Below are 25572 nucleotides of genomic sequence, written 5' to 3'. Positions count from 1 at the left end.
TGATGACATAAGCAGATGCTATGAAAATGAGTCAAACTACTTTCTTCATGTTTTCTAACACGATCACTCCCCATCACACTGCAAGGCAGGAGGCATGGAGCACAACAGAGTAAGAAATGGTGACACATCAAGATAGCACAACTAAGTATGTCCGGACATGTCTTGCGGCACTTCCACAATACCACCTGGCCCAGTGACTGTGTCTCTTGTCACCTTATGTGTTGCCACCGTGCATTTTGCATCTCTCACTCACAGCACAGCTGGATCTGACCTTGTCATAATATCTCTTTTTAAAGAGGTTTATTTTTCGTTTTTTTTCTGTGGAAAATCAAACTTAAAATACATCCTGTTGCTCCTCAGAATTCTATCAAATATTATGGTGATCTAGGAACTAACTTATGATGATGTAATCAAGCAACAATCATGACATGCAGATGCTCTGAGTGATTAGCACGTAGGCTAGACACTACTGTAAGAGCCAGCTCTAAAAGTCACATTTCTTTGCCCACCACGCCCAGCTAGGCCTGCCTTACCATGCAAGACATTATTTCAGCAAGAAAAGGACTCTGCTATAAGGAACTTACAAGAAGGCCTCCTCTGAGGAAATGTCCTCCACAGAGGTCCCAGGCCACTTGTTGATTCTCAGACTCTTTCCAGACTTGTCAGAAGAAGCTTGAACATATAAGTCTTCACTAGATCACAGTGAGGGAGCCCAGTACTGGTAACTGTTACACTAATGGAAATGGAGTTGTGTAAGAAAATGCCTATACTTCCTACACCAAAGGAATGCATAACTGGCTTCTCTCGAGGTCATTTGTGTGTTATCATTAGCTGTTATTTATTTGTTGCACATTGCTTATACACTTATATTTTAATGTTCAATAACTAAAACAAATTGTCTGTGATCATCCCTGTGACAATTGTACTTATTTAGCTAAGAAGTCTTGCATTTTTAAAAATACAAAAAAATTTCCAAGATAAGTACTAGCAAACAGTTGGGAATAGTTTGGCTTATCAGCCAGCCACAAAGTTGAATTCATGAGATGCCACTTAGGTTCTTCCTCTTTTTTACTATCAAACCAGCTAAGTATTATGTTCTGAGCTTAATTGGTATAGTTTAGAGAACTGGATGTAAACATCTAGACTCCCTATAGAGGCAGTCAGAAGCACAAACATAAAATCTGTGAGCTGAGCAGAGACATTTTTGAAGTCAGCCAATATGAAATGCTAAATACGTGTATGTGTCTGTCCTGTTCTTCTCTAGAACTTGGCTGAATGAAGAAGGACCATGCAGTAAGCACTGCTCAGATTATAGCAGCTGGTGTCCTCTTCTGAGGCTAGACACTGGCCTGAGTAGGCCATATCTACCACTCTTCTTGATAATTTCTCTTGAGCATTGAAAGGTGACCAGGTTGATACACAGACAAAGCAACCACAAAGCAATGCAGATGTCGAAATGAGTACCTCCTGCATTATTAATCTTACGTGGTACATTGCAAATAATAAATATATAATTGGGAAAGAGGTCTAGCTTTTAACAGATTTGATACGCATTTAAAGGTATAGCTTAATGTGTATGGATGTCTGACATAAGAACTGCAACAACTGAAAAAAACTGGCACTAGCCTCGTTTCTATACAAAGCACGGTACGTACTAGAAAGTTGCTCTGGAAGGGCCTCTTCATTCATTCCTTCATCATATCTTGTTTTTCCTCAGCATAACATGTATCACCTGCCTGTTAATACTTGGGTGCATACTCATCAATTTTATTTTCTTTCCTGTGACAACATTAAGACTGAAAAAGGTGTTTTGGCAAACACTGGCAACATTAACCCTGCTAAATAAACCAGGGCCAGAGAATCTTTCCTGATCCTGAGGCCAACTAGCACATCAGGATGAGCCTTTCTGGGCTCCTTCTCCATACTCCATAATGCAGAATTATTGTTCTTTGTGTGTGTTTTTCATTCAGTGTATCTGGAGTAACCTGGGGACTATTCACAGCAGTGCAGCCCATTAGAGAGGTGCTCTTAAGAGTATAAAAGCCTGAGAATGTGTTGTATGCATGTGGATGTGGGGAGAGAAATGTAAATTGGAAGTAAATACACTGGGCCGCTATCCCTGAGAAAGGCACGAGTGTAATGACGTTGTAGCCAAATGCAGTAGTAATGAGATTTGGGGTGAAATATCTAAATGGATGTCCTTGTTTTCGCTGGGATAGAGTTAATTTTCCTCCTGTTAGCTGGTATAGTGCTGTGTTTTGGATTTGGAATTAAAATAATGTTGATACCATATTGATGTTTTCAGTTGTTGCCGAGCAGTCAAGGACAGTCCGGCTTCTCGTGCTGGGCTAGCAGCGAGCAGGCTGGGGGTGCCCGGGGAGCTGGCAGGGGACACAGCCAGGACAGCTGACCCAGGCTGGCCAAAGGGATATTCCAGACCATATGATGTCATGCTCAGCACATAAACTGGTGGAGTTGTCCGGGGAGGTGCCATGGTTCTGGAACTAACTGGGCACCTGTCAGCTGTGCATCACTTCTTTTGTATATTCTGTTGTTGTTGTTGTTGTTGTTGTTGTTGTTGTTGTTGTTGTTGTTGTTGTTGTTGTTGTTGTTATTATTATTATTATTATTATTATTATTATTATTATTATTTTCCTGTCCTATTAAATTGTCTTTATCTCAACCCAGAAGTTCTAGTTTTTTTCTGATTCTCTCCCCCATCCTGCTGGGGGTGGGTGAACAGCTGTGTGGTCATTTTAGCTACCTGCCGGGTTAAACCAGGACAATGGATGAAACTCTTAAGAAAGATGACAGAAAAGGAAGAGAGTGGTAAGATTATTTCATTGACTTACTGAGTTGACTTTTCAAGATTTTGCTGAAGTTTACACCCAGTAAAGAGCTAGCACTGGAACCAGTACCACTTTTCTCAGTGTTCTGGTTCCTAAAGATGGTCTGGAATTTAGTGCAGTTCAATGATTCAGGGTTGGGGGTTTTTTTTATAACTAAAACAACCACCACCAGAACAGTCTAGTGTGGAGTATCAGTACCTTTTATTTGGATCCGATGTACTGTCTTTTAGTAATAAAATGAAGGTAATATTAACATATTTTGTAAGTTTAGCTGAATGTAATGTTTAACTATTGTTTACAAGTGGGAAAACTAATCATCAAATGGTAGTTTATTAATTACACTGACTTGATTTCAAAATAGATTTAATAAAACATTTAAGATTACATTGAATTGTCTTAAAGGAAGCTTTTTTTTGCTGGCTCATTGACAAAATGTTACTTATACATCTGTCTAGGGCCAAGGTTTAGCATCTGGGTTCCCATTAACTGAAAACTGAGAGCTGTGGATGTATTCTGTCACTCCTGAAATAAAAAAACCCAACCTGTACATTATATCACTGATCTAATTTCCGTTAACAATCTAAATAAATGAATTACATTCATGTAAAATGAATTCTGAAATTATCCTGCAGACTTCAGTGGGACAGCAATGTGATTCTCAGCATAGTTGTTACTGAGGAAGTGCTTCATTTTATTCTAGTTGCCATTTTGATCACATGTTTATGAAGCACTGGGTCATGGGATATTTTCCACTCCTTTCCCTAAAAAAGTGCAGCTTGTTAGGAAGGAAGCTGCATTTTACAATGTACTAAGTAAATTAAGTTTATGACAGTCATATGCTTTATTAGTGTTTCAGTGAAAAAAAATATCATTACTTAATTTTAGAAACTGAAAACATTTATTTTAACACTACAGTGACATAAAATATTGTCACTCATCTTCAGTTTGCTCCATTAGTCTGATAGTATCATATACCAGTAGCTCTCAAACCATTAGAATTAAAGACTAAAAATACAAGGCAAACTTAATGCTTGATTTTCACACAGACATAAATTAGGTGTAACTGTAATGAAACTAATGGATTTAAAACACAGAAAACTATCAAAATCAGGCCCTGAGTCCCTAATAGCCCTTTACTGGCTTTTCATTTCTCAGCTGTTCTACCTAACATATTGCAGGAACGACAAGGTACAACATGTGGATATGTCTGAACCAGACTGCAAAACTTTAAAAAGAGGTGAATATCTTGATTCTTTTACTGATGAAACCTACTTTATAACAATTCTCCTTTTTGGAGGCCTAGAAGGACTCGTTTGCTGGAGGAAAGAATGTAAAAAAAGAGAACAGGGAATGAACTTTGACCGTGTAAATTCCTTTCTTGAAACTTCAAGCTTGTAGTCAAATAATAACTACCTAAACAGCACTTGAAGCTCAGTTTCCTGTAAGATTTATCCTCAAACATTCAAACTTAGAAGTGCAAAATAGTATTGTTTGAGGAGTATTATAACTTGGAAGTATATTTAAAATAAGTCCTGGAGAACCAGCTTCTTCCTAGGTGTGGCAGAGATCCAGTTATGACTCATGTTTTGTACAAATTTGTTCTCTCATGTGGTACATTTTAAAGTTACTTAGAAAAGAATTCCTCGAAAATAAATAATTTAATGTGCTTCCTAAGGGGAAAAAGGGATAACAGTTGCAGAATATCTGAAATATGTGAAGATACAGTAAATCAACAAGATAATCAGAAAAGTATGCAGAAAACCATTGGAATAATAATAGGGCTATAAATAAAATGTGAATGTCAAATTGGAAAACACATATATTGCCTTAGAAGCCAGCAACATTGGTGTTGAGGTTCTCATTTTTCCATAGCACCGTAACGTACAAACATACGTGGAGTCAAATCAATGGTCCACCTAACGCACCGTTTTGTTCCCAGCAATGGTCATGAGGAGAGGCGATATAGAGAAGAGTAAAAGGGCAGAATAAACATATGCGGTATTTCTTCCTAACATTTTCCTGTCCCAGACAGATGAGAACAAGCTGAAGAGAATTTTTGCCACAATTCCCCATGTTTCAGCAAGTAATCCTAAATTTCAGAAGACCTCCCTGTAATCTCTGGGTCATGCTCCTGATGTTCCATAGTGTCAGGTATTTCTCCCATTGTCCCTGTAGCACACATGGAAACTCCAGAAAGGAAGGTTTTGCATTAACCTAGAAACAGCTAGAAGAGCTATGTATCCACAAACAGCTTTGCAAATTCATTCATGGTCTTTGAAAATAGATCTTAAAGACTCTCTGTAGGACTAAGCAGTCAGAAAGACAACTCGTACTACTCAAGGCCAAGGAGTGTGGCAGGAAAGGGGAAAGTCATGGAGTGGCTCACTCAGGTTTTTCTCCATCATGTCCTCAAGGACATTAGTATCCAAGCCTGCAGCTGCCTCCATCATACAGGAGGGACAGAAAACTGGAAATGCTGCTTCAGAGGGCATCCACACACCCCTCACAAGCTTCTCTTTCTCCCAAAGAAGTTGATCGGTCTTCAAAATAATTTGTACTTCTGCCAGTAGCTTGCTCCAAGAAAAGATTATTTTAGTTTTGGGAAGGAAAAATCTTCAGTATTCCCAAATAGGAAAGTACTATTTAAAGACACAAGTCTACTTAAAAGTTTTCTTAAATTATTCCAAATCAAATGGCAGCCCAAACAGGCCACTGTTCTGGATGTTGGTATTGATAAGGAACAAATCATACTGGTGAAGCTAAAGCACACGACTTCTCAACTTGAATGGCTATTGGGCAGCAACGCATCCGTCACAGTGACACTGATGCTGTCAGGCTATTACAGACTGAGCTCCAGAATTATATGCTGTCTGAGGGACTATAAAACTATGAAAAATTCTGATGGCTTATATACAGGAAAAACTTAACTCTTTGATGATCAATAGAAGAAAGATAACAAATGGTTTTTTATCCTTGAGACACATGGAAATGAGAAAATTAGAGAAACCAAAGAAAAGCTATAAATTATTTCAGAAGACTGCATCATCACATTTTAGATTGCTGATCTCAAATGCTAATCTGATTTATCTAGTCAAATAACTTTCTTCCTAATCTACTTTAAATTTTCCCTGTCTTTCAGACTCTACCTATTAAGAAGAAAGAAGGAGGAATTAAAAAGAATAAGAAAAATATGGAAAAGAAAGATAATAATATAACACCAGCAATGGTTAGAGTCATCGTCTGTATAGCTCAAAGGAGTCACTACTAAATGTGGAGAACTATTATTATAATGAGTTAAATAAGATATTAAGATCTAAGAAAGACCAGAACACAGGTCTTTTATATATATATATATGCAGTCTTAGCTGCATATATATATATATTAAACTGAGTGATAATTAGTTTATCATTGAGTATATCACTGAAACGAAGAACATAATGCTCAACACCTTCCCAGATAGTTATCAAAGACAGAAGAAACTATGCTAACAGGAAGGGCTTGGGTACTCAAAAGCTTGTCTTTTTTTCCCAGTTTAATAAAAGATAGTACCTTGCTTTATAAAATCTGTCTGTCTTATCTTCTTAGGTCATCATGATTATAACAAAACTATCACCACAACACTTACTTTTAAAACACAAATGTTATTTTATCCCTCAGAATAAAAGTCTACAAGGCAATATAGTGAGCGTATGTATATTGACCCAGATTATTCTTCCTTTACCCTGAGGAAAATAGTCCTGTATCTAAGGAAGCCAGCCTAACTTCATCATTGACTTCAAGTTTTAAGTATGTTTTTTATTTTGCAAGACTTCCTAGTCCCTAAAGGTTAACTGGAGTGAAGCATAGAATTAAAAATCTCCTTGTTTGGTGTACTCTTTCATTTTCTTATTTTAGAAATCGTAATAAGACTAAAACTCATAGCTTTGAAAAATCTGTGCCAAATAAAAAAAGGGATTTTCTGGAGTTATAGATAATTAAAATGCTTCAGTAAAATTCCACGATAGCTGCTCAGTGAAACTACTGTGACCCATCACAGTTTTGGAGGAGACTTAAATGTGAGAATGAAACTGTTCTTCCTCAGTCTTCAACTCTCAGCATATTGCTCCAGTGCCAGCAGGAGCACCCAAAGTGATGCTGAGTCAAGTGATGATATGGATTGCATACCCTTGTAGCAGTGCTGAATATTATAGGGATGAGAAATACAGCACTATTAAAAGAGAACTGCTTCTGTTCTCATTTTCTTCAAAATTATTCTTGAGAACTGAGTAGTTCTCTAAGGTGTAATCCTTTCTACCCCACTCTCCCCTCACAAAAAAGAGAAAAATTTACAAAAAAGATTTCCTTGTAAAAAGCTACTCAGTCCCCTGAATTAGCCGGTAGTATTGTCTTTTCTTTTGTCTCAAATACAGATTTCTGCTCTGCTACTGTATACATGCTCAGTTACCACAGTGCTCAGCCTGAGGAAGTATCCCATTCATTTTGGAAAAAATACTTCTTATGAGAACAATTGCAAATGAAGACCTGAATTTGATCCCTCACTCTTCAGCCTGGAGTATCACAAGAATGTATTTATAACAGCCTGTGAGCACCGAGACTGCAACAAGATTTACTTGGAACGTCGCTCAAAGGAAGAGTGGTTCTTGGCTCTAGGTTAAGAATATCTCCAATGCAAAGTCTGAGAAAGGACGTAAAGACGAGAATACTTTCTGGAGAAACCACATACATTCTACTTAGATAGCAAACAGTAAGGGCAATTGGACAGTAATGTTGTGGCTGGCACCAAACTGGTATTATAGCATTTTTATTTGCTTTCTGCTTATGTCCTTAACTGGTTCCTTCTGTATCGCTAGCAGCAGCCCTCCAGAGCACGCAGTCAGATGACAGCCACGTTATGTCGATCCTGTGACAGATGTTTACTGATTTGTCCAGGAAGGATGTGGTTTCCAGATCTATCTACCTCCGCATAGGCAAAAGACATGGTATGAGAGGTTTTTGTTTTATTCCTAACTTTGTCCTCACATGCTTCAGGTGGCTATTTTTTCGTTTAAAAAAGAAATGGTTATGTCCAAGTTGTAGTATGGTAGGAAAAGAAAGGACTGAAGTTTAGAAAATGAAGCCAGTCTCCTGGTAAAAAAGAATAGGTGGAGGTGGCTAGGATAAAGGCTGGAGAAGCAACAAGCTGAGACATTGCATCTGAAACCTGAATATATTTAAAGGATGCATTTGGAGAAGATAATGACTGGATTTGAAGAAGCTGTTCATAGTAAAATAATGTAAAGCATTTAATGCCTCAGATGCAACTTCAGAAGATTACAGTGCCTGTTGCAAGAAGTTTCTTGTAAGGAATTTTCTGTGGGAAATGCTTGATTGAGTCAATCAAAATACAGGATAACTATTACACATTTTATAATTTTGCACATGACAGTCAGGATTTCATTCCGGTAGGTCATTTGATTCTCTGCAGGTGGCTCTGTTGGCTTCTGGAATAGTATACTGTGAATTACATGTTACACAAATGAAAGGCAGTTATAATTCTGGATAACATTGTATTTGATTCTACGAACATCTTTGGGCCTAATGCAAAGATTCCTTTGAATAATTTATCCAGCTAAGTGTCTGTGGTCCCAAACTCCTAATTTAAAAATGTTGATAAATGAAGTATCTCTTTAGCTAATAAATGAAGTATCTCTTTAGTTATCCTTTGTCAGCAACATTCATTTTAATGGAAAGTGAGTTTACAGGGTTACATGATTGAACTACTGAGCCAAGTCAGTGTTGGCAAATGATGGGCTAAATTATTGATGTTACACACTAATGAATTCTGATGAGAAATAAAATACAGACATTACATTTCAAGTGGTTCATAATTATTTTTGTACTTTAAAAGCAATTTTATTCTTTTTCCAAATCATACTGGTTCTGTAAAACAAAAACATAGTTAGTGATTATAACTAAAATTATTGAGTTTGAGGCAAAAATGCTCCTGTAAGTTTTCTTATGCAAGTATAATGCTATTCACACTAGGATTCTGATTTCTTCTTATACTTCTGGGAGAGGATAATTAAATTAAATGTCTAAATTTTTTAACTGCTGTCTTTAAATAAAATAATCTACTTTGCAACCATGGTTAAGAGTTCAGTAGATGAGTTTATAATCTATGATATATCAGCATGTTTACTAGAGATGTTCTGAACTACCATAATTAATTCAGGTAACGACAAAAACAGAAGAGCTGCCAAAAAGGAGCTTTCAACATGTAAACAGTTCATCATTAAACCTGTGTTTTGATATATGCTTAAAATGGGTAGAAGGAGGTTACTAAACTTCAGATAGCCCAAAGTGATGTTGCAAGGTGGCATCATTAATTTAAAATGTCATTTCTCTGATTCTTTGCTCACTGTACTGGATAAAGAAATTTAATTTCTTAGTTTTTATGTATAAAATGAGAGCTAAGCATTTGCTCATTTGGCAACAGTATAACTTCATAAATCCTATCCTTAATCTTGTCTTCCTAAAAATGGGCTTTATTTAAGTTTTCTTAATTATACACTGATGGCTTCTGTCAATCGCTGGACAAGCAAATCTATGAAGTGTTGTTTCCTTTTCTTTTTGACACATAACAGCTGAATAACCGTCTTATTTGTTGGCTCATTGCTGTATTCTCTTGTCATTCAAAACTACCATTGGCTTCTTGAAGGAGTAAGTGCATACAAAATTGTTTTGGTTTTGCTTACAAAGGGAATCTTGTGATCCAAATGATTGACCTTTGAGAGGTTTGTAATATTTGGCCAAGGTCTCAAAAGACATTGAGGTATACAGTCATGAGGTATAAAGTCATCGTCATAAACCTCAATGTTTTCTATAATTTGGCTTTGAACTTGAACCCAGTACCCAAATAGGTATAGTTATTTTAGTGTAAAAGTCTCAGAAACAGAGCATTTTACATTAAATGGAACTATTGAGAAAGTTGTTCATTCTGTTGCTATACAGCTGGTAGAAACATAACGTACATTCAAACTGTTTTCTCTTGTTTACCCAGTACTGCTTAAGAAAACTATGGCTTTCCTGCTCTTCAGTACTATTGCTCCAATCAGGACAAAACATGATTTAGAAAAATAATGTTGCAGATGAGAAATGGTTATGCTTCTTCAGAAGAAAAACCCCACAAACTTTTCACAGAACTGTAATAACATACTTTGAGAGATTTTGATTGCACATGTGCTTTCCCATATTGTCCCAGATACTCATAAAACACCTACTCAAACCAAGACAGCTAAGATTTGCAAAGAGAATCAAGGATTCCTATGCATTTTGCTAAGAATAACTTGAATAATTATTGCTGGATTTTGAACCACTGGTGTTTAAACCAGTTCAACTAATTTTTTTCTAACAGGAAGGACTCCTCTGAACTGCAGGTAGGTCTGAGAGCATTGCATTTTATGAAAGTTGCCAAGCATTTGCTTTTACAGGAGCCATTATAATATTTTTTTTTAACAATTTAGCCAAAATTTAGGCACTGAGCTCAAATGCTTGATTTCTGTAGTAAATTTCAAAAATGACAGAAACGGGTCATATACTACTGCCAACGACATTTCAGAGACATAAGGCTCTGAAAACACAGTTTATTCACGCTTGGTAAATGTCAGCCTGAGTTCAGCAGCTCTGAAAACTAGATTTTTACAAACTTGAGCCTTGTAATAGGTAAGACTTCTCCAGCAGTAGTATCTCAGGACTGCTGTGATTTGGGTTGGGGGTACGGGACTTAGAGTAGAGGTGTCCTACCTATGCTTTCTTTTTGCCTGGTAGATGCTGGAAGAGGAGGAAATTGCTTTGAATGTGATGAATAAGAGCCAAAATGAAGCAACAGTTAGATTTGGAGAAGGCTTTTGAGTAGATAAAATTGGGCTGCAGAGAAGAAAAACTGTCTGTGGTCTGTCAGGTCGGGGTAGAGGCTGGAATTGGCAGGTCTCAGAAGCTGGGATGTGGAAGAAGGTGACCACTGGTTGGAAAAAAAAGATGGAGACTGGGACTTGAGGAAGCAACAAGGAAACAGAGGAAAATGGAAATCAATAGGCAATGCCAGAGACTAAGGCTGGAAAAGGAGCTTGAAGGGAGAGCTAAAATGGCCAAGCCAGCAGTCTGGGAACAAGTCAGGTGCAGAAGAGAGATCTGACATTTGTCTGGGATGAGAGGCAGCACCGACACTGGGTTGGGAAAAGCAGAGACTATGAGCTGGAGGGACTTCAATTAAGTAAAAAGGCTAAGCAATAGATTACTAAATAAGAGATAGACGACAACCTAATACAGCTGTTATTTACTCCATTAGCTAAAGTGGCAGATAAGTGTATGGCACTGATTCTGCTGATGATCAAGGTAAGTGTCAATATTTATACTCTTGGAAATGTTAGAGATTAAAAAAAAATCTTAATGTTAAGATTACAAATCCAAGGTACTCAATGTCAAAATGTTAGGATTGCAGTTATTTCTGTAAACTTATTTCAGCCTATTTTGTGTAAATATTTCAACACAGATTTTAGTATTTTTAAGTAAAAAATAAAATCTATGCTACTTCAAGAAATAGAAATCCAGTAGTCTTCAGATTCTGCAAAAGGCATCAAGTACAACAACTTTGACATTTTGGAAAACTTTTCAATTCATGATACAGTGTTTCAGCACGTTTTTATTCCATCAGGTTTTAAACTCTGAATCTCTCTGTCAGGGAGTACAGAGAATAATCTGAGGCTTGAAGATTGCTGTGGCAGTGACATGACTCAGTGGATCAATTTTTAAGAAGCTGGAAGCCACACAGTTTCTCTCTCTTATCTTTTAAGATCTACTAGTTTGAGTAGCCATGCTGGCAATAAAAGCAGCAAAGATAATAAGCACGCCAGTTCCTCAGATTTGACCAGAGTTTTGAGTGTTTGGCCCACAAATGTGAGTTACAGGTGGAAAGAACATGAATTCATAGACTGCATTTCTGGATTCTATTTCTCTTTAATGGGAGAATAATTCTTGCTCAGTGAGAAGTGAAGTTTGTCTAGTAATCTCATCATCTGTTAAAGTCAGATATCAAGTTACCTGTAGTAAACTTTAGTTCTGTAAGCTTGTATTTCATTATTAAAAAAACCCTATACATTTCTAATAGAGTATTTTAAATTATTAAGACATTTCTGTGTGTTTTAGAAAGTGTAAGAACGTGGACAATTAGAGCTATTCTGGTAATACACAAGGACAGATTCCAATAAGTGGTGGTGAACACTGAAGAAATGTAACTCTTAGGAATTCTTCCTTTGAAAGAAGTTGAAAAAGAAGAATCCTAGATTAGATGTCATCCTTCCATTTTCTCTTAGGTCACAATTTTTAGCGCTCAAAATACCGATACACATTTCTACACAAAAATTGTATATTGAAAATGTACACCTGCTAACAAACAAAGTAATTCATCACCACAACAATCCGGTCAGGTTAATCTTAAAAAAATAAGACTAATATGTTTGTTTGCACAGACCATCTTCTAGCCTCCCTCATTGACAGGCAACTAGTAGAACTGTTTGTCTTTATCTTCCTATAGACTAGAACTTTTAGGTGGCAGCCACATTTCTGAATGATTTCATTCCTATCACATTTGCTTCATGTAGTGAAACTTTCAAGTGAAGCCATAGAAGATTTAGGACAGTTGAGGCCACTATAGGTGTTCCTATGCATGCCAAGAAATGTTCGTGGTTATATTAGCCTTTGGGCATGATGCTTTGAAAAATAAAGAGTTTATGTGAAGCATAAGAAGCTTGGTGCATTAAGGCATAAATGGCATAGAAACCAAACGCAATTGAGTTGTGCCAAATTATATGTACACTTAACTTCAAAAATGGTAAAGGAAATTATGTCAGAATAAAGAAATCAGAGTTTTGCCATGTGATAAGCAAAATCAAAGACCATGAAAATAAGGCAAAAAAATCAAGCAGGTTCTAATTTCTTCTATGAATTGAGCTTATTTTGAGATTACTTTCCACTGTCTCACTAGAAAGGGCCTTCTCATCATGCAGCAACAAAATAAATGGTCATGAACATTTTGTGTGTCTGTTCCATGGCAGCTGTATTTGCCACTACATGTACATGACAAGTAAATTCAAAGATTTTGGTGAATGCTTGTCAGGGTCATCAACTCAATCTAGAAAAATCTAGACAAAAATAATCACTTTAAGGAGTGACATAAAATGTGAGATCATATTTTTAAGAATTCCAGATGTTATTATCCAAAATTCATAAGCATTTGAGAGGAAAGACATACATTTTTAGAAACTATATACCGGATGCTGATTTCCACGTTTCTTTAGAACCTGATTAATGAAGTAACACATTTTTCAACTCAGAAGAGTTACCCCATGAGCAGAAGCAAAAATAGCTGGTCTCAATTCCCCTTTAAATGTACAAAATAAATATTTTACAAATGAATAATAAATTCAGCAAAATTTAACTTCAACAATTTTAAATGGTTACCATGAGTAAATGTGACTAAATACAAAAGCTTAGAACTAATTAAAAGGTGTGTAGACAAGTCCCCTTAAGAAAAGTTATCTGTCATCCAACTCCATATGTCTCCAAGAGAAGGCAGAAACAGCAAGACTGCTAAAGTGAAATCAGCAGGCAAAAAAGACACAACTGAGTGTAATCAGCATAAATGGTGATAACTCAACCCATAACAGAGAAAAATAAAAGAGAAGGCATACAGATTTTGAAGAGCATCAGCCCTGAGGGACACCATAACACACCTGTGTTAATAAGTTAGAGAACAAAAGATGTACTTAAACTGACTACCATCTGACAGCCAGGGAGCAAGTTAAGAATGAGAGGTTGTCAGAAAGCAAAAGGGCACACCCTACTTGTAATACGCAGGATTAGAGTTGGTCCTGGCCTTAGTGAGCTGCACTGGCTCTTTCCTGTAAGGAGGTAGAACAGGGTGCCTTGAAAACCACAGATTTTCTGCAGTCAGTAAAACATTTCCTCCAGTAAGATGCAGTATCCACGGAGATGCCTGCGGTAGACTCAGCAAAGTTTCAAAGCCTTGGTAAAGAACAGTCCTTTCTCTGGTGACCTTTGCAAAATTGCTCAAAGAAAGCAATACAAAATAGATCAAAACTCTTTTCTAGTGTAAACTGGTGTAGTTCAGTACAGTGGAATTATTTTGAACTACAACAACTTTGCCAACAAGTTTTTAAAGGTTTCAGGGTAATCAAGCAACTTGAGTAAAACTGCAGAAAATAACCACAGCATTCTGCAGTCAAAGCGACAGACTGTGGGTTGATGCTTCATTCCTTTGTGCCTTATGTAGCAATTTCCACCTAATGAAAATGGGTAAAACTGCAACCAACCAAGAAGTTTCCGAACTCTAAATTCTGATGATCTATTTTTATATCATTTTCACTGGTGTGAATGGCTACCAAAGGTGCAGATCTATTAAAAATTAAGGCAATAATCCTGTTTTTACTAAAAAGGTACTTTTGTCATGCGACCTTTAGAAAAGTGTGTATGAAATGCTTTAAAGTTACAATGAGGGTAGCAATGATGCTACCTTTGTTAGCACTTTGGCCCCCAAGATAATTCTGGAATAACTATATTCAAGACAAATAATCTAAAAAGGATGGACTAAATTGAAGACTGTCAGAATTGAAGCACAGCCACAGTTCTAAGTAAAGCTACACCTGCCATCATATATCATTTTTTCAATTAGATAGCTAATTGAACTTACTCAAGAGCCAAGTTATTGAAACTCCAAAACATTACTGGGAAAACAAAAGTCATTAACATAACAACTACCTTGTCTGTGCACTTTTGGGAGAAAAGGTTTTACATTTTAATCAGTTTTTTCTAAATTAAAAAGATTATTTTTATTATTTCCTGCTGGATTAAAAATGTATTTAGCAATTGTAGAAGAATTTTTGAAGACTGAAATCCCCCAACAGACTATAGAATATGGACTGTGCCAGCTGGGATGGTGAAATTTTCCCCACTTTGCTTTGTCACATTTCTTCGATCCCTGACCAGAAGAGACCTCCATGAAGCTATTATTTGAAGAAAAGCTGTCACTGACTTCAGCAATAGTCTTTGATCTTCTCCTACTGCACAGGATGTCCTTGGACTAATAAGATAATTGAGTTTATATGAAGAGCCAGTGCGATCTATGATGGAGCTCATAGAACTTCCTTTGACTACCATGAAGCATGTAAGTAAACTTCTCAGAGTGAAAGAAGAGCAGAGCGATTCTCATGCACTTCTAATGCACTGCTGGTGCACTTCATGCACTGAAATTCTAACCTCTCAAATTCTGCAACTGGTTGCAGACTACAGCAAAGGAATTTTTAAAACTTGAAATGGATTAGAAAAAAGGTAGAGCATACGAAGATGAAATAGTCTTGCCCAAGAAACAGTCCTGCACTTTGCTCTACAAAAAATGAAATAGATGAAGAGCCAAAATTGAGAGTATAAATCATTTCAGTCATTGATCTCGGGGCTAGCGGTTTATTTGATTGCCAACATATTTATTCTTTGCTATTACTATGGAAGAATTTCTTATCCTTTTTTTTAACATTGCAATTGAAATGCTCGATTTTAAAATTTCATTATCTGCCAGCAGTATATTCACAAAACATATGGATACTAAGTAATCAGTTGATCATTCCTATTTCCAATGCAAATATTAAATGTTGAAAAAGCAAAAGGGCTACAAGGATCATGATAAAAAACAGGGAATATATATTTAAAAGTTTAATTGAAATAAAAAGAGTTTAATATAAATTAAAATGGCATTTTGTTTTTAAAAAAATCTATTAATGTCACCCCATACAATATAGGCTAATGACCCTTAGCAAAAAAATAGGAAAAGCTAGTATTTACTAAAGGTTGACTGCTATAATTCTGCCTTCATGGTTCACACTCATATTGTTGGTGCTTTGGATAATTTTTATTTGTATAATATTGTATAATATATTGTATATATTTGTATAATATTAACGTGTCTGCAGTCACATAACCACAGTGACAGCACAGTAAGCATATACACAGTTCTCCTACATACTGAAGAATATGTTTTGGTCTTCTTTCTCAGCACAGAGACGCAAAAGGAGGTCCATCCAGCAGGCAGTGTGTTCTGGTTTTGATTCTGTACGGGGTTTGCGTGGCCAGGTTCTGGTAGCAGGGCGGCCGCAGGGGTGGCTTCTGTGAGAAGCTGCTAGAAGCTTCCCCTAAGTCTGGTAGAGCCAGTGCCAGCCGGCTCCAAGACGGATCCACCGCTGGCCAAGGCCGAGCCCACCAGCGATGGTGGCAGCGCCTCTGGGGGACGGAGTTAAGAAGAGGGGAAAGAAAATTGTGCGACTGCAGCCAGAGAGAGGAGTGAGACGATGTGAGAGAACAGCCCTGCAGCCCCCAGGCCAGGGCAGCAGGAGGGGCAGGAGGGGCTCCAGGCGCCGGAGCAGAGGTTCCCCGGCAGCCCCTGGGGAAGCCCATGGTGAGGCCGGCTGTGCCCCTGCAGCCATGGAGCTCCACAGGGGAGCAGATCCCCACCTGCAGCCCAGGGAGGGCCCCACGCCGGAGCAGGGGGATGCCTGAAAGAGGCCGTGACCCCATGGGAGGCCCACGCTGAAGCAGGCTCCTGGCAGGGCCTGTGGCCCTGTGGAGAGAGGAGCCCACGCTGGAGCAGGGTTGCTGGCAGGACTTGTGACCCCGCAGGGGACCCAGGCTGGAGCAGCCTGTTCCTGAAGGACGGCACCCGTGGCGGGACCCATGAAGAACTGCAGCCTGGGGGAAGGACTCACGTTGGAGAAATTCATGGAGGACTGTCTCCAGTGGGAGGGACCCCATGTTGGAGCAGGCGCAGAGTGTGAGGAGTCCTCCCCTGAGCAGGAAGGAGCGGCAGAGACAAGGTGTGATGAACTGACCACAACCCCCATTCCCCGTCTGCCTGTGCCATGCGGGGGGAGGAGGGAGAGAAAAATTGGGAGTGAAGTTGAGCCTGGGAAGAAGAGAGGGGTGGGGGGAAGGTGTTTTAAGATTTGTGTTTTGTTCTTATTACTGTACTCTGATGTGATTGGTAATAAATTAAACTAATTTCCTCAAGTCAAGTCTGTTTTGCCCGTGACGGTAATTGGTGACTGATCTCTCCCACCTTTATCTCGACCCACAAGGTTTTCGTGGCACTTTCTCTCCCCTGCCCAGCTGAGGGCAGTGATAGAGCGGCTTTGGTGGGCACCTGGCATCCAGCCAGGGTCCACCCACCACAGATCCCCTGGTAAAGTGCACTGCTGCTGGGTAGAGCCAACCAAAACCATGTACAGACAGTGCTAAGGCTGGACAGAGAGCCAAGGAGATAAAGGAGGGGCTCTTTGCCTTTGCTGCCTTACGCATAATTGTACCAAAGCAGAGATTCTGGCCCCAGGACGTTTAAGATGGTGATGGCATAAGGCAGCCTTTTATGGCCAGGCTGCTGCTTCTGGGGGCAGCAGCATCCCCAAAGGGGACACGTACGTTAGCTGCGTGCTCCAGGGGACAGACTGCCTGCGTTGCACTAAGCATAAGCACCCCCGTTCAGTTTAGTACAATTAAGCCAGTCGCTCAGCCCGTTAGCAGCGTGACAGGGAGGGAAGCCTGGAATTAAGAGTGAGCTCAGATCCGTGCTTAACTAGCACGGTGGATGACCAACAGCAAATCTCTGGCATCCATACAAAGTTTGGTGCTGACAGAAATTAGGATTGGTACTGTATATAGTTCTTTCTGAAATAAATTTGACACCAAAGGAGCTTGCCATCATTGTAAACCTCTGCTCTTAATTTAAAACTTTAAGGGAGATTTAATTGCAAGTATCTATTTTTTTCAAATTATCATTAAGAAAAGCACTTTGCAATTAAGCGGGATCCCTCCTAAGGTTTGTTAAAGGTGACGACTAACTCCACCGATATTTGTTACTGCAAACATTCTCCTCCCTAATGGCTTTGGCACTGTCATCTTTCTACAGGCACTATTCTTCCTTCTCAAGCACAAAGTCTTACAGGCACTATGGGCTGTCTGCACCTTTGGAAGTGATTGGAAGGCAAGTCTAGACTTCTAAAAATAGGCTGAATAGCGTGGACTAGTAATGATGAAACATTGGTCAAATCTGTCTCCCAGTCCGAGGCAGCTCTTGATTTTCACATCGCAATTCTCCCAGAACACTGCTGCTGTGTATAACTGGAGAGTGTTGCTCGTTAAAAAGTACCTGGTGGCAAAAAAACCCCTCCATTATCTACCTCTAAGTCTCTCTTTGGATCTCACCCAGGTCATGGCTTCTGTAAAATATTAGAAAACACTTAGGCAGCCAATGTACTGTATTTACTGCCTCTTCCAATTCACTCTTCCTCTGTGATTCACCTGCTCCCGTTTGCTCTAGTCAAGGTAGCTGCTAGGACGTAAGCTCTCGTGAGCGGGAATCACCATTTTGCTGCACACTCGCACACAGCTCAGCGCCGCGAGTTCTCATCCTCGCACTTCATCGTGAGCCGGATGCTGGGAACAACAAACTCAGGGTATTTCTTGCCGAGAGAAAAGGAAGGGAGAGGAACGTCTGCCAGCTTTTATTTTGGAAGTACGTGCCATTATGCCGAATGTCATCAGTATAAGAACCTAACTGACGGAAGGATATATAATATAGGATATATAATGCAGATAAAACAGACACCAGTCCATGTATAAATAAATCACTGCCAAGACCTCTAAAATATAAAAATATCATGTTGCTTAAAGGAAATACTCTTCTATACACCTTTGTAATTGCTCTTAGCTGAACTAGTTTCCATTTTAATTTTATATATTTTCCTTTTTCACTATTTTAATAGTATGTTATTAACAGTCACACTGCATAAAAACATAGCAAGAATACTAGAATACCAGAAAAGGATCAGAATATCAGAAAAGGATGTCATGGATAGTGAAAGCAGATAGGAAACAGAATGTTTTCCAGACTTTGAACAAAACATTGTCGTTGATAGGTCTGAGCTACTTAGATCTGAACACCCCCAGCAACGTTTGTTGTCGGGACTTACATCTAAAAGCTTCGTTTAGGCCCCTTTCTAGGTAGTTGCGTTATTCAGGGTGACAAGATTTACAGACACAGCTTCTCAGCATGAAGGGCACACATGGAAAAAATTATGCTCAGGTGAAGGATTTCTGCAAAACTCTTTCGTTTTAACGTGGACTAGTTGTTGACATGAGAGTTCAATTGTACATGAGTCACAGTACAACTACTAAAATACTGTGTAATGTTAGATTAATGTAAAGATTCATCTATGAGGAAACCAACTGCCACCTGTGGCTTCCATGTCCCTGTGATTATTATTCATGAGCTTTAGGCTGCACATCGATCACCTCTGTTCTTCACTCACTATTGGAGTAGTTGAACAGAGCAGAGAACAGAAATCATCCCAGCTGTCCCACTGCAAAAATCAAAAAGGAGCTTTTCCAGTTTTTCAACTGATAAATGAGAAATTTGAATGAAAAAAAGTGACATTTCCACCTTACATGTTTTCACCAGCACACAGATCAGTGCAATATTTAACAAATATAGCATTGTCCAAAAGCCATAAGAGTATTAGAAACCATTAATAAAATATAAAATCTGACTATATTTTTATCTTAATTATTTTTCTTGACTTTCTGATTTTAATGTGACTAGGGTTTTCTAAATCTTCTACAGAAGATATATGGAACATTTACATTTTACAGAACATATATGGAAATTTGGCATTTTAAAATAAAATTGGAATTTTAAAATAAAAAACTTCTTAGTGAGATACTGAAATCAGATCATGATGCTGATGTAGTTTAATGGAATTCTACAACTTATTCCAGTTAGTTTTTACTTTAATGCATCAGATATTTACTGTGAAGTGCAATTATATAATATTAAAAATGTAATAAAACCGTTTCCACAATCACACAACAAAGCCTGACTGTTAAAAATTAGAAAACAAAGTTTATAAGGGTATAATGCACTAAAACTGCATCAGCAATGATGCAGAGTAAGTCTGGAGAAATTTTTCACTTAAGTCTTTTAAAAACCCTTCACAAATGCCATCTGGTTATGGCCATTAACTATGGGAAGAGATTGAAAGGAGTGGCTTTACAGAAATATGAATAAGATACCATTGCACAAGACAAAAAGAACATTCCAACTACCATATGTAGTAGTTTTTTCCCTAGTAAATATATATATCCAGGGAACAAGTCATAACATGAAAAACCATACATCGTTGGAAACCTTTTTTAAATCTCATAACCCCCCAATGCTGCTCTTTTAGAAATAAGGTAAAGTCATCGTATAACTGAGTTAGGAAGGTGTAATGCTCCTACGAAATAGTCTCCTGCTAAAGAAATTAAATATGAAAACAGTGAAAATGACAATATTGTTTACCTTAGAAATAATATTTGCACAAAACAGGACACAGTAACATTGTCTAAAACAATGTAGCAGCAATATTAATGTCGCTCCATGTTTCAAATGTTTATATCCAATGTATTCATAATAATCTTTTCAAAGGTTTGTGAGAAATAAATCTAATCTCCCCCCTTTTTTTCAAACTACGCATGGTATATGTGCTAACTTACTGAATTCATCCTTCATGCAATTCCAGTTTATTAAAGAGGTTAAAAATTTATAAAACTCTGATGGGATATGGTTTTAATGCTTCATCACACTACCCATCATTTGCTTTTCAATCTAGATCAGAATGATCTTTCCGACTTCCCTGCAATCACCTACCTGCACAGCTAATATTTTCTGAGCGTTCTCCTGAGAGGCTGCCTGGATCCTCGCCAGCCCAGCCTGGATGGAGAGGCCGCGTTGCCTCCGCCGCGCCGCCAGCGCCCCGCGCAGCCTCCTCTGCAGTGCCCGCAGCTGGGCCGGCGACGGCCACGACGCCCGCGACGCCCACAACGGCAGCGGCCGCAACGGCAGCGACAGCGACGGGGGAAGTCGGGGCAAGGGGAGAGAGGCAAGAAGGTGGGGGAGAGACGGGGCAGGGGGAGAAAAAAAAGAAGGGAAAAAAAATTAAATTCCCAAGTCAGAGTAGGAGAGGAAATTAATGGCAGTGTTCAAGAAGAATGATGGAGGGAAATATAGAAAGCAGTCAATAGCCCATTCTGCGCTGTACGGACCTGACAGGAATTTCACAGTCTCTTGGTTTTTCAGCCCACTCATGTGCATTCGTCAGAAACCAGTCACATCTGGCTGCCAGGATGGGGGGTTAATTTTCTCTAAATGCCTCAGCAGTTTTGTTCTAGCTGAGGCAAACTCTGTGACTGCAAAGCTGATGAGTAAAATATTTCTACTTCACCCAGTTTAACTCAAAACCGATAGCCTCGGGACATATTGAACCTTTCTTAAAAAAATAATCTTTTGAAGCTTTTTGAATGGCACATCAGGTCAGGCCAAAGTTTAAAATGCAAGTTTAAGACTTTGATGGACACAAGGGCTTTTTTTTTTTGCCCTGTGTAAGGCTTATCATAGCTTGGCAATGTGTGCTTTAGTGCATGACAAAACTAAAGAGAATTAACTTAGCCATCAACTGCTCAGGGAGAACAATAACAGGGAAGAAATTTCCAGATAGAAGTTCCTATTAATCTACCTAGCTATAACCATGTGACGTGAAAGCATCTAACAGCACTAAATTGCATTGAATGCGGCAACTGGGAGTGACACTACTTTAAAAAAGGATTGTAGATAGATGTATAGAAAAGATAACACACACCCTGGGAACCGCATTCAGTGCAAAGAATCCTAACTGAAATTATTCAAAGTGGGAGTGCTTACCTGATAGGCTTTTGTTATTTGCTAAGAGCAATTATCGTTAGAATCTACAGCTAAGACGGGTATCATTTTTTCCTTAATCTGCAGGTATTTGGAACTCATAAACATGATGTGGCAGGTATCAGTCTAGAAGAAAAATGTTTTAATGAGATCTGAAAATTTACCAACACAGAATGTTTGTGAAAATCACTGTGGGTTTTGGTAAATTCTGCAAGCATTGCTGCATACTCTAGACTAGTTGCAATTTAGAAAATGGAAATTTAAACCACCTAAATTATTGCTTAGTGGAAATATATGGGTTTGTGTTTCATCAAGTTAATGATTTCAATAAATTCCATAGCTATTGTTAGCATGAGGCCTTCAAGAGTATGCCTGTCAACCAGATTAACACAATGGATTGTACCATTCCTTTGGAAATATTACATTTCATTAAGGTCAATGCCACAGGTCAATAATTGGATCAGTTATAAAGAAGCTTTTACATGATAAGATATGACTGCTCTTTAGGAGCAAGCGCAGTGTACCAGGTGAAAAATACACTTTTTCAAAAGAATGTAGATTATATTAATATCAAGTGAGCTATTACAGCCTGGAGAGTAATTAATGCACATTTTCAAAATTAATGGCCTGATTTTCAGAGATACTGAGTTTCCACAAGTCCCATTAGACTCTATGGAAGCTGTGAGTACTCTGCATCTTTGTAAATGAGGCTGTAAAATATTAAAACAGATCTTTGTACACAATTTTTTTGAGTCCTGCCAGTATATATTAAAAATAACATGAGGGAAGGTAGACAAACACAATGGGAAAATACAAAAATATCAATATGAATCACAACCAAAACCTGAACCCAAATAGTAATATGTTTCCCAGTTTGAAGAAACTTTTCTAAGTACCACTGCTCCTTTCTTCCTATTTTAAGAAAGTTTTTTCCCCTGAAATCTATCCCTGTCTGTGGGTCTGCTGTTCATTCAACTATTTTCAAATCTCATGTTGTTTGATACCATTCTGGAGCGTGAAAAAGAATGCAGGTGAGAGAGGAGAAAAACATAACTGGTAACATTTTAATAAAACAACATACTTAAGCCCTAGAAAAACAAATTAAGTATAAAACTATTTTTGGATTATCAAAATTCTTATTTTTGTTAAAAGGTAAAATAATTGTAAGATATGCTGTCATGATGAGGAAAATGGTGGTTGGGAGAGCATGTGAAAGGCTTCATCAGTGAATGGTGAAAGGGATCAGTGGCTATCCAGTTCAACGGGTTTTTGTTTTGAGAGAATCAAAAGACATTAAAAAAAATTGAGGTTTGGCTATGTGAAATTTGCTCTAATATTTGTTGAAAAACTGACAGTTTATAATGGCTGGGATCCAATACGACCTTCACTAATCTTTCTCATTTCAAAGAACTGAATAAACACTTGCAAATTACAAGTCTGCGATAGCTGTTGTTACTGTTGTAAGTATCCCTGCATCGAATGCATCTCATATTTTGAATACATTTTATCGTGCCTAGCATAATGGAGCCTAAACCAAATATTTATTAATTTTACAATATTGATTGCAACGTCAATAACATTTATACACACAATCAGAAATACATGTCTGTGAGAAAGTAACAGCCTGATGAAATAATGTTTCCTGCAAGCTCAGAATAAACTGATGGATCCACTAACCTAGGAGGGGCCATACAATCTCCTGAATTAACTGCAGACCCTTAGTGGAGGGAACAATTTAAAACAGAAAAATTCCAAGAAACCTAGCTAAAGAGCGCTTCTAGCCCAAAAGCAGCCTGTAGATTCCATAGGTTTCACCATGATCTCTCTATCCTCTATACTTTTCCTTTAGATTCTCTTCTTGGTCATATAATAGACATATTTGTTATTTGCTTTTCCTTATCTTTTAAATTTTGATCACATGTAGAGACTTAACAAGGCATGCCATGCATGAGTTGCAAATATGACATTATTGCTAACTCACTCCTTCATTTCTCATTGCTTTTTTTTCACTATTTGAGAAACATGCTGTTCCCTAAGTATTCTCAACACAATGCTGACAAAGAAGGTAACAGCCCCTCCAGCAGTCAAGGTGTAGGAATATGTACAGTAGCCAGATATTTGTATGAGATTCACTTTGTTTCTTACATGTACTTTGCTGTAGGAGCAGGATTGAAGGAAAAAGGAAACAAACAGAAAAGCTATCATCTCCAGATTTTGGGGACTCAAAAGGAAAGGAAGCACCAGGATCCTTGTTTCTGTCATTCTTGCACCCGCCATGGCTGCCACTGACACACGCCTGCTGTTAGTCCCCACAAAACAACCTTCTGTCAAAGGAACTGTAGGGGTTTTTGCAAGCATCAAAGCAAAATTCACAGAATCACAGAATCACAGAATCACTAGGTTGGAAAGGACCTTTAAGATCATCAAGTCCAACCATTAATCCAGCACCACCATGTCCCCTAAACCATGTCCTGAAGCGCCACATCCACACGTTTTTTGAACACTTCCAGAGATGGCGACTCCACCACCTCCCTGGGCAGCCTGTTCCAATGCCTGACCACCCTCTCAGTGAAGAAATTTTTCCTAATATCCAATCTAAACCTCCCCTGGCGCAACTTGAGGCCATTTCCTCTTGTCCTATCACTAGTTACTTGGGAGAAGAGACCGACACCCTTGTCGCCACAACCCCCTTTCAGGTAGTTGTAGAGAGCGATAAGGTCTCCCCTCAGCCTCCTCTTCTCCAGACTAAACAACCCCAGTTCCCTCAGCCGCTCCTCATAAGACTTGTGCTCCAGACCCCTCACCAGCTTCGTTGCCCTTCTCCGGACACGCTCCAGCACCTCAACATCCTTCTTGTAGTGAAGGGCCCAAAACTGAACACAGTATTCAAGGTGCGGCCTCACCAGTGCCGAGTACAGGGGCACAATTCATCCTGCAAGAAGGAGCAGTAGCTTTCAAAGAGGTGTGGCGTCATTTTTTTGCTGGGACAGGACAATTTTTGCAGCAAGTGACCTCTCCCGGTCCTCATCCTACAAGCGAGGAGATGATGAGCTGATGGTTTTGCTGGAGAGGCGCCTTTGGGAGCTGCTGGGGAGAACAAACGATACTGTCAAGGAGTTGACCTCGCCATGCTGTTACTTTGGGGCTTCACTGTTTTTCTTCTTTACTTGTGTTGTGGCTCCCTTCTGTGCCTCACAAGGGAGGGGAGCATATGGCTCTATATTTGTTTAATTCCTTGTTTATATATGGTACTAATATCATCAATAATATCAGCATAAATTTGGGAAAAGGAGGTGTGAATTAGCTGCCGTTGCTATCTTACTAGAGGGGTATCTTATGATTCAGGGTACCTTATTCTGTTCTCACCTTTAAGTTTTTTGTTACGATAAATCAAGACACTTCATTAAATTCATGTCTGTTTTGCAGTCGATTGATTGAAATTAAGCTAATATTTTAATCTGCAATTTCTTATTTGAGAGATCAAACTGGGATAAAAAGCATATGATACTACTTGAAGCTGAGACCTATTCAAGCCTAATTCATTATGCCAGTATTGTTTTTAGGTCCTCATTAATTAATGCAATCACAATATTTGGATTATCTATACAGTAAATAAAAGGTAAGTTGAAAGAAAATCCCACACAGAGAGAAGAACTGTATCTTATTTAGAGCAGAATGTTCTTTACTGACGTTGCCTGGCAGTTCACAGGAACCCAACATTTTCACCCACTTACCCTTTATTACACAGTCTAGCTGCATAGGACTAGACCAATGCAGATTTGACAATGGACCCAAAACTAGGGGTGCTTACTTGATTAAACATCAAATGACATGTGGCCCCATTAAGAACACAAAGTGAACAGTACATGGAACTCAGTCATGATGCTTTTTCT

The 25572-nt window shown here is 38.5% G+C and overlaps 1 protein-coding gene across 1 annotated transcript in view; it reads right to left on the bottom strand.

Moving 5' to 3' along the window:
• The window catches only part of CCDC178 (coiled-coil domain containing 178), a gene marked incomplete at both ends in the record, with an annotated part of 177418 nt that overhangs the window by 2573 nt on the left and 149273 nt on the right, over positions 1 to 25572 (bottom strand). Inside the window, one exon of the mRNA XM_081996631.1 lies at positions 20633 to 20767. Coding sequence (XP_081852757.1) covers positions 20633 to 20767 — 135 coding nt within the window. The remainder of the gene's footprint in view (positions 1 to 20632; positions 20768 to 25572) is intronic.

The sequence above is a fragment of the Phaethon aethereus genome (assembly GCF_964289735.1).
Source record: "Phaethon aethereus genome assembly, chromosome: 2".
Classification (NCBI taxonomy): Eukaryota; Metazoa; Chordata; class Aves; order Phaethontiformes; family Phaethontidae; genus Phaethon; species Phaethon aethereus.
Note: the sequence above shows the minus strand (reverse complement) of the source record. Positions and strands in the feature narration are given on the sequence as shown.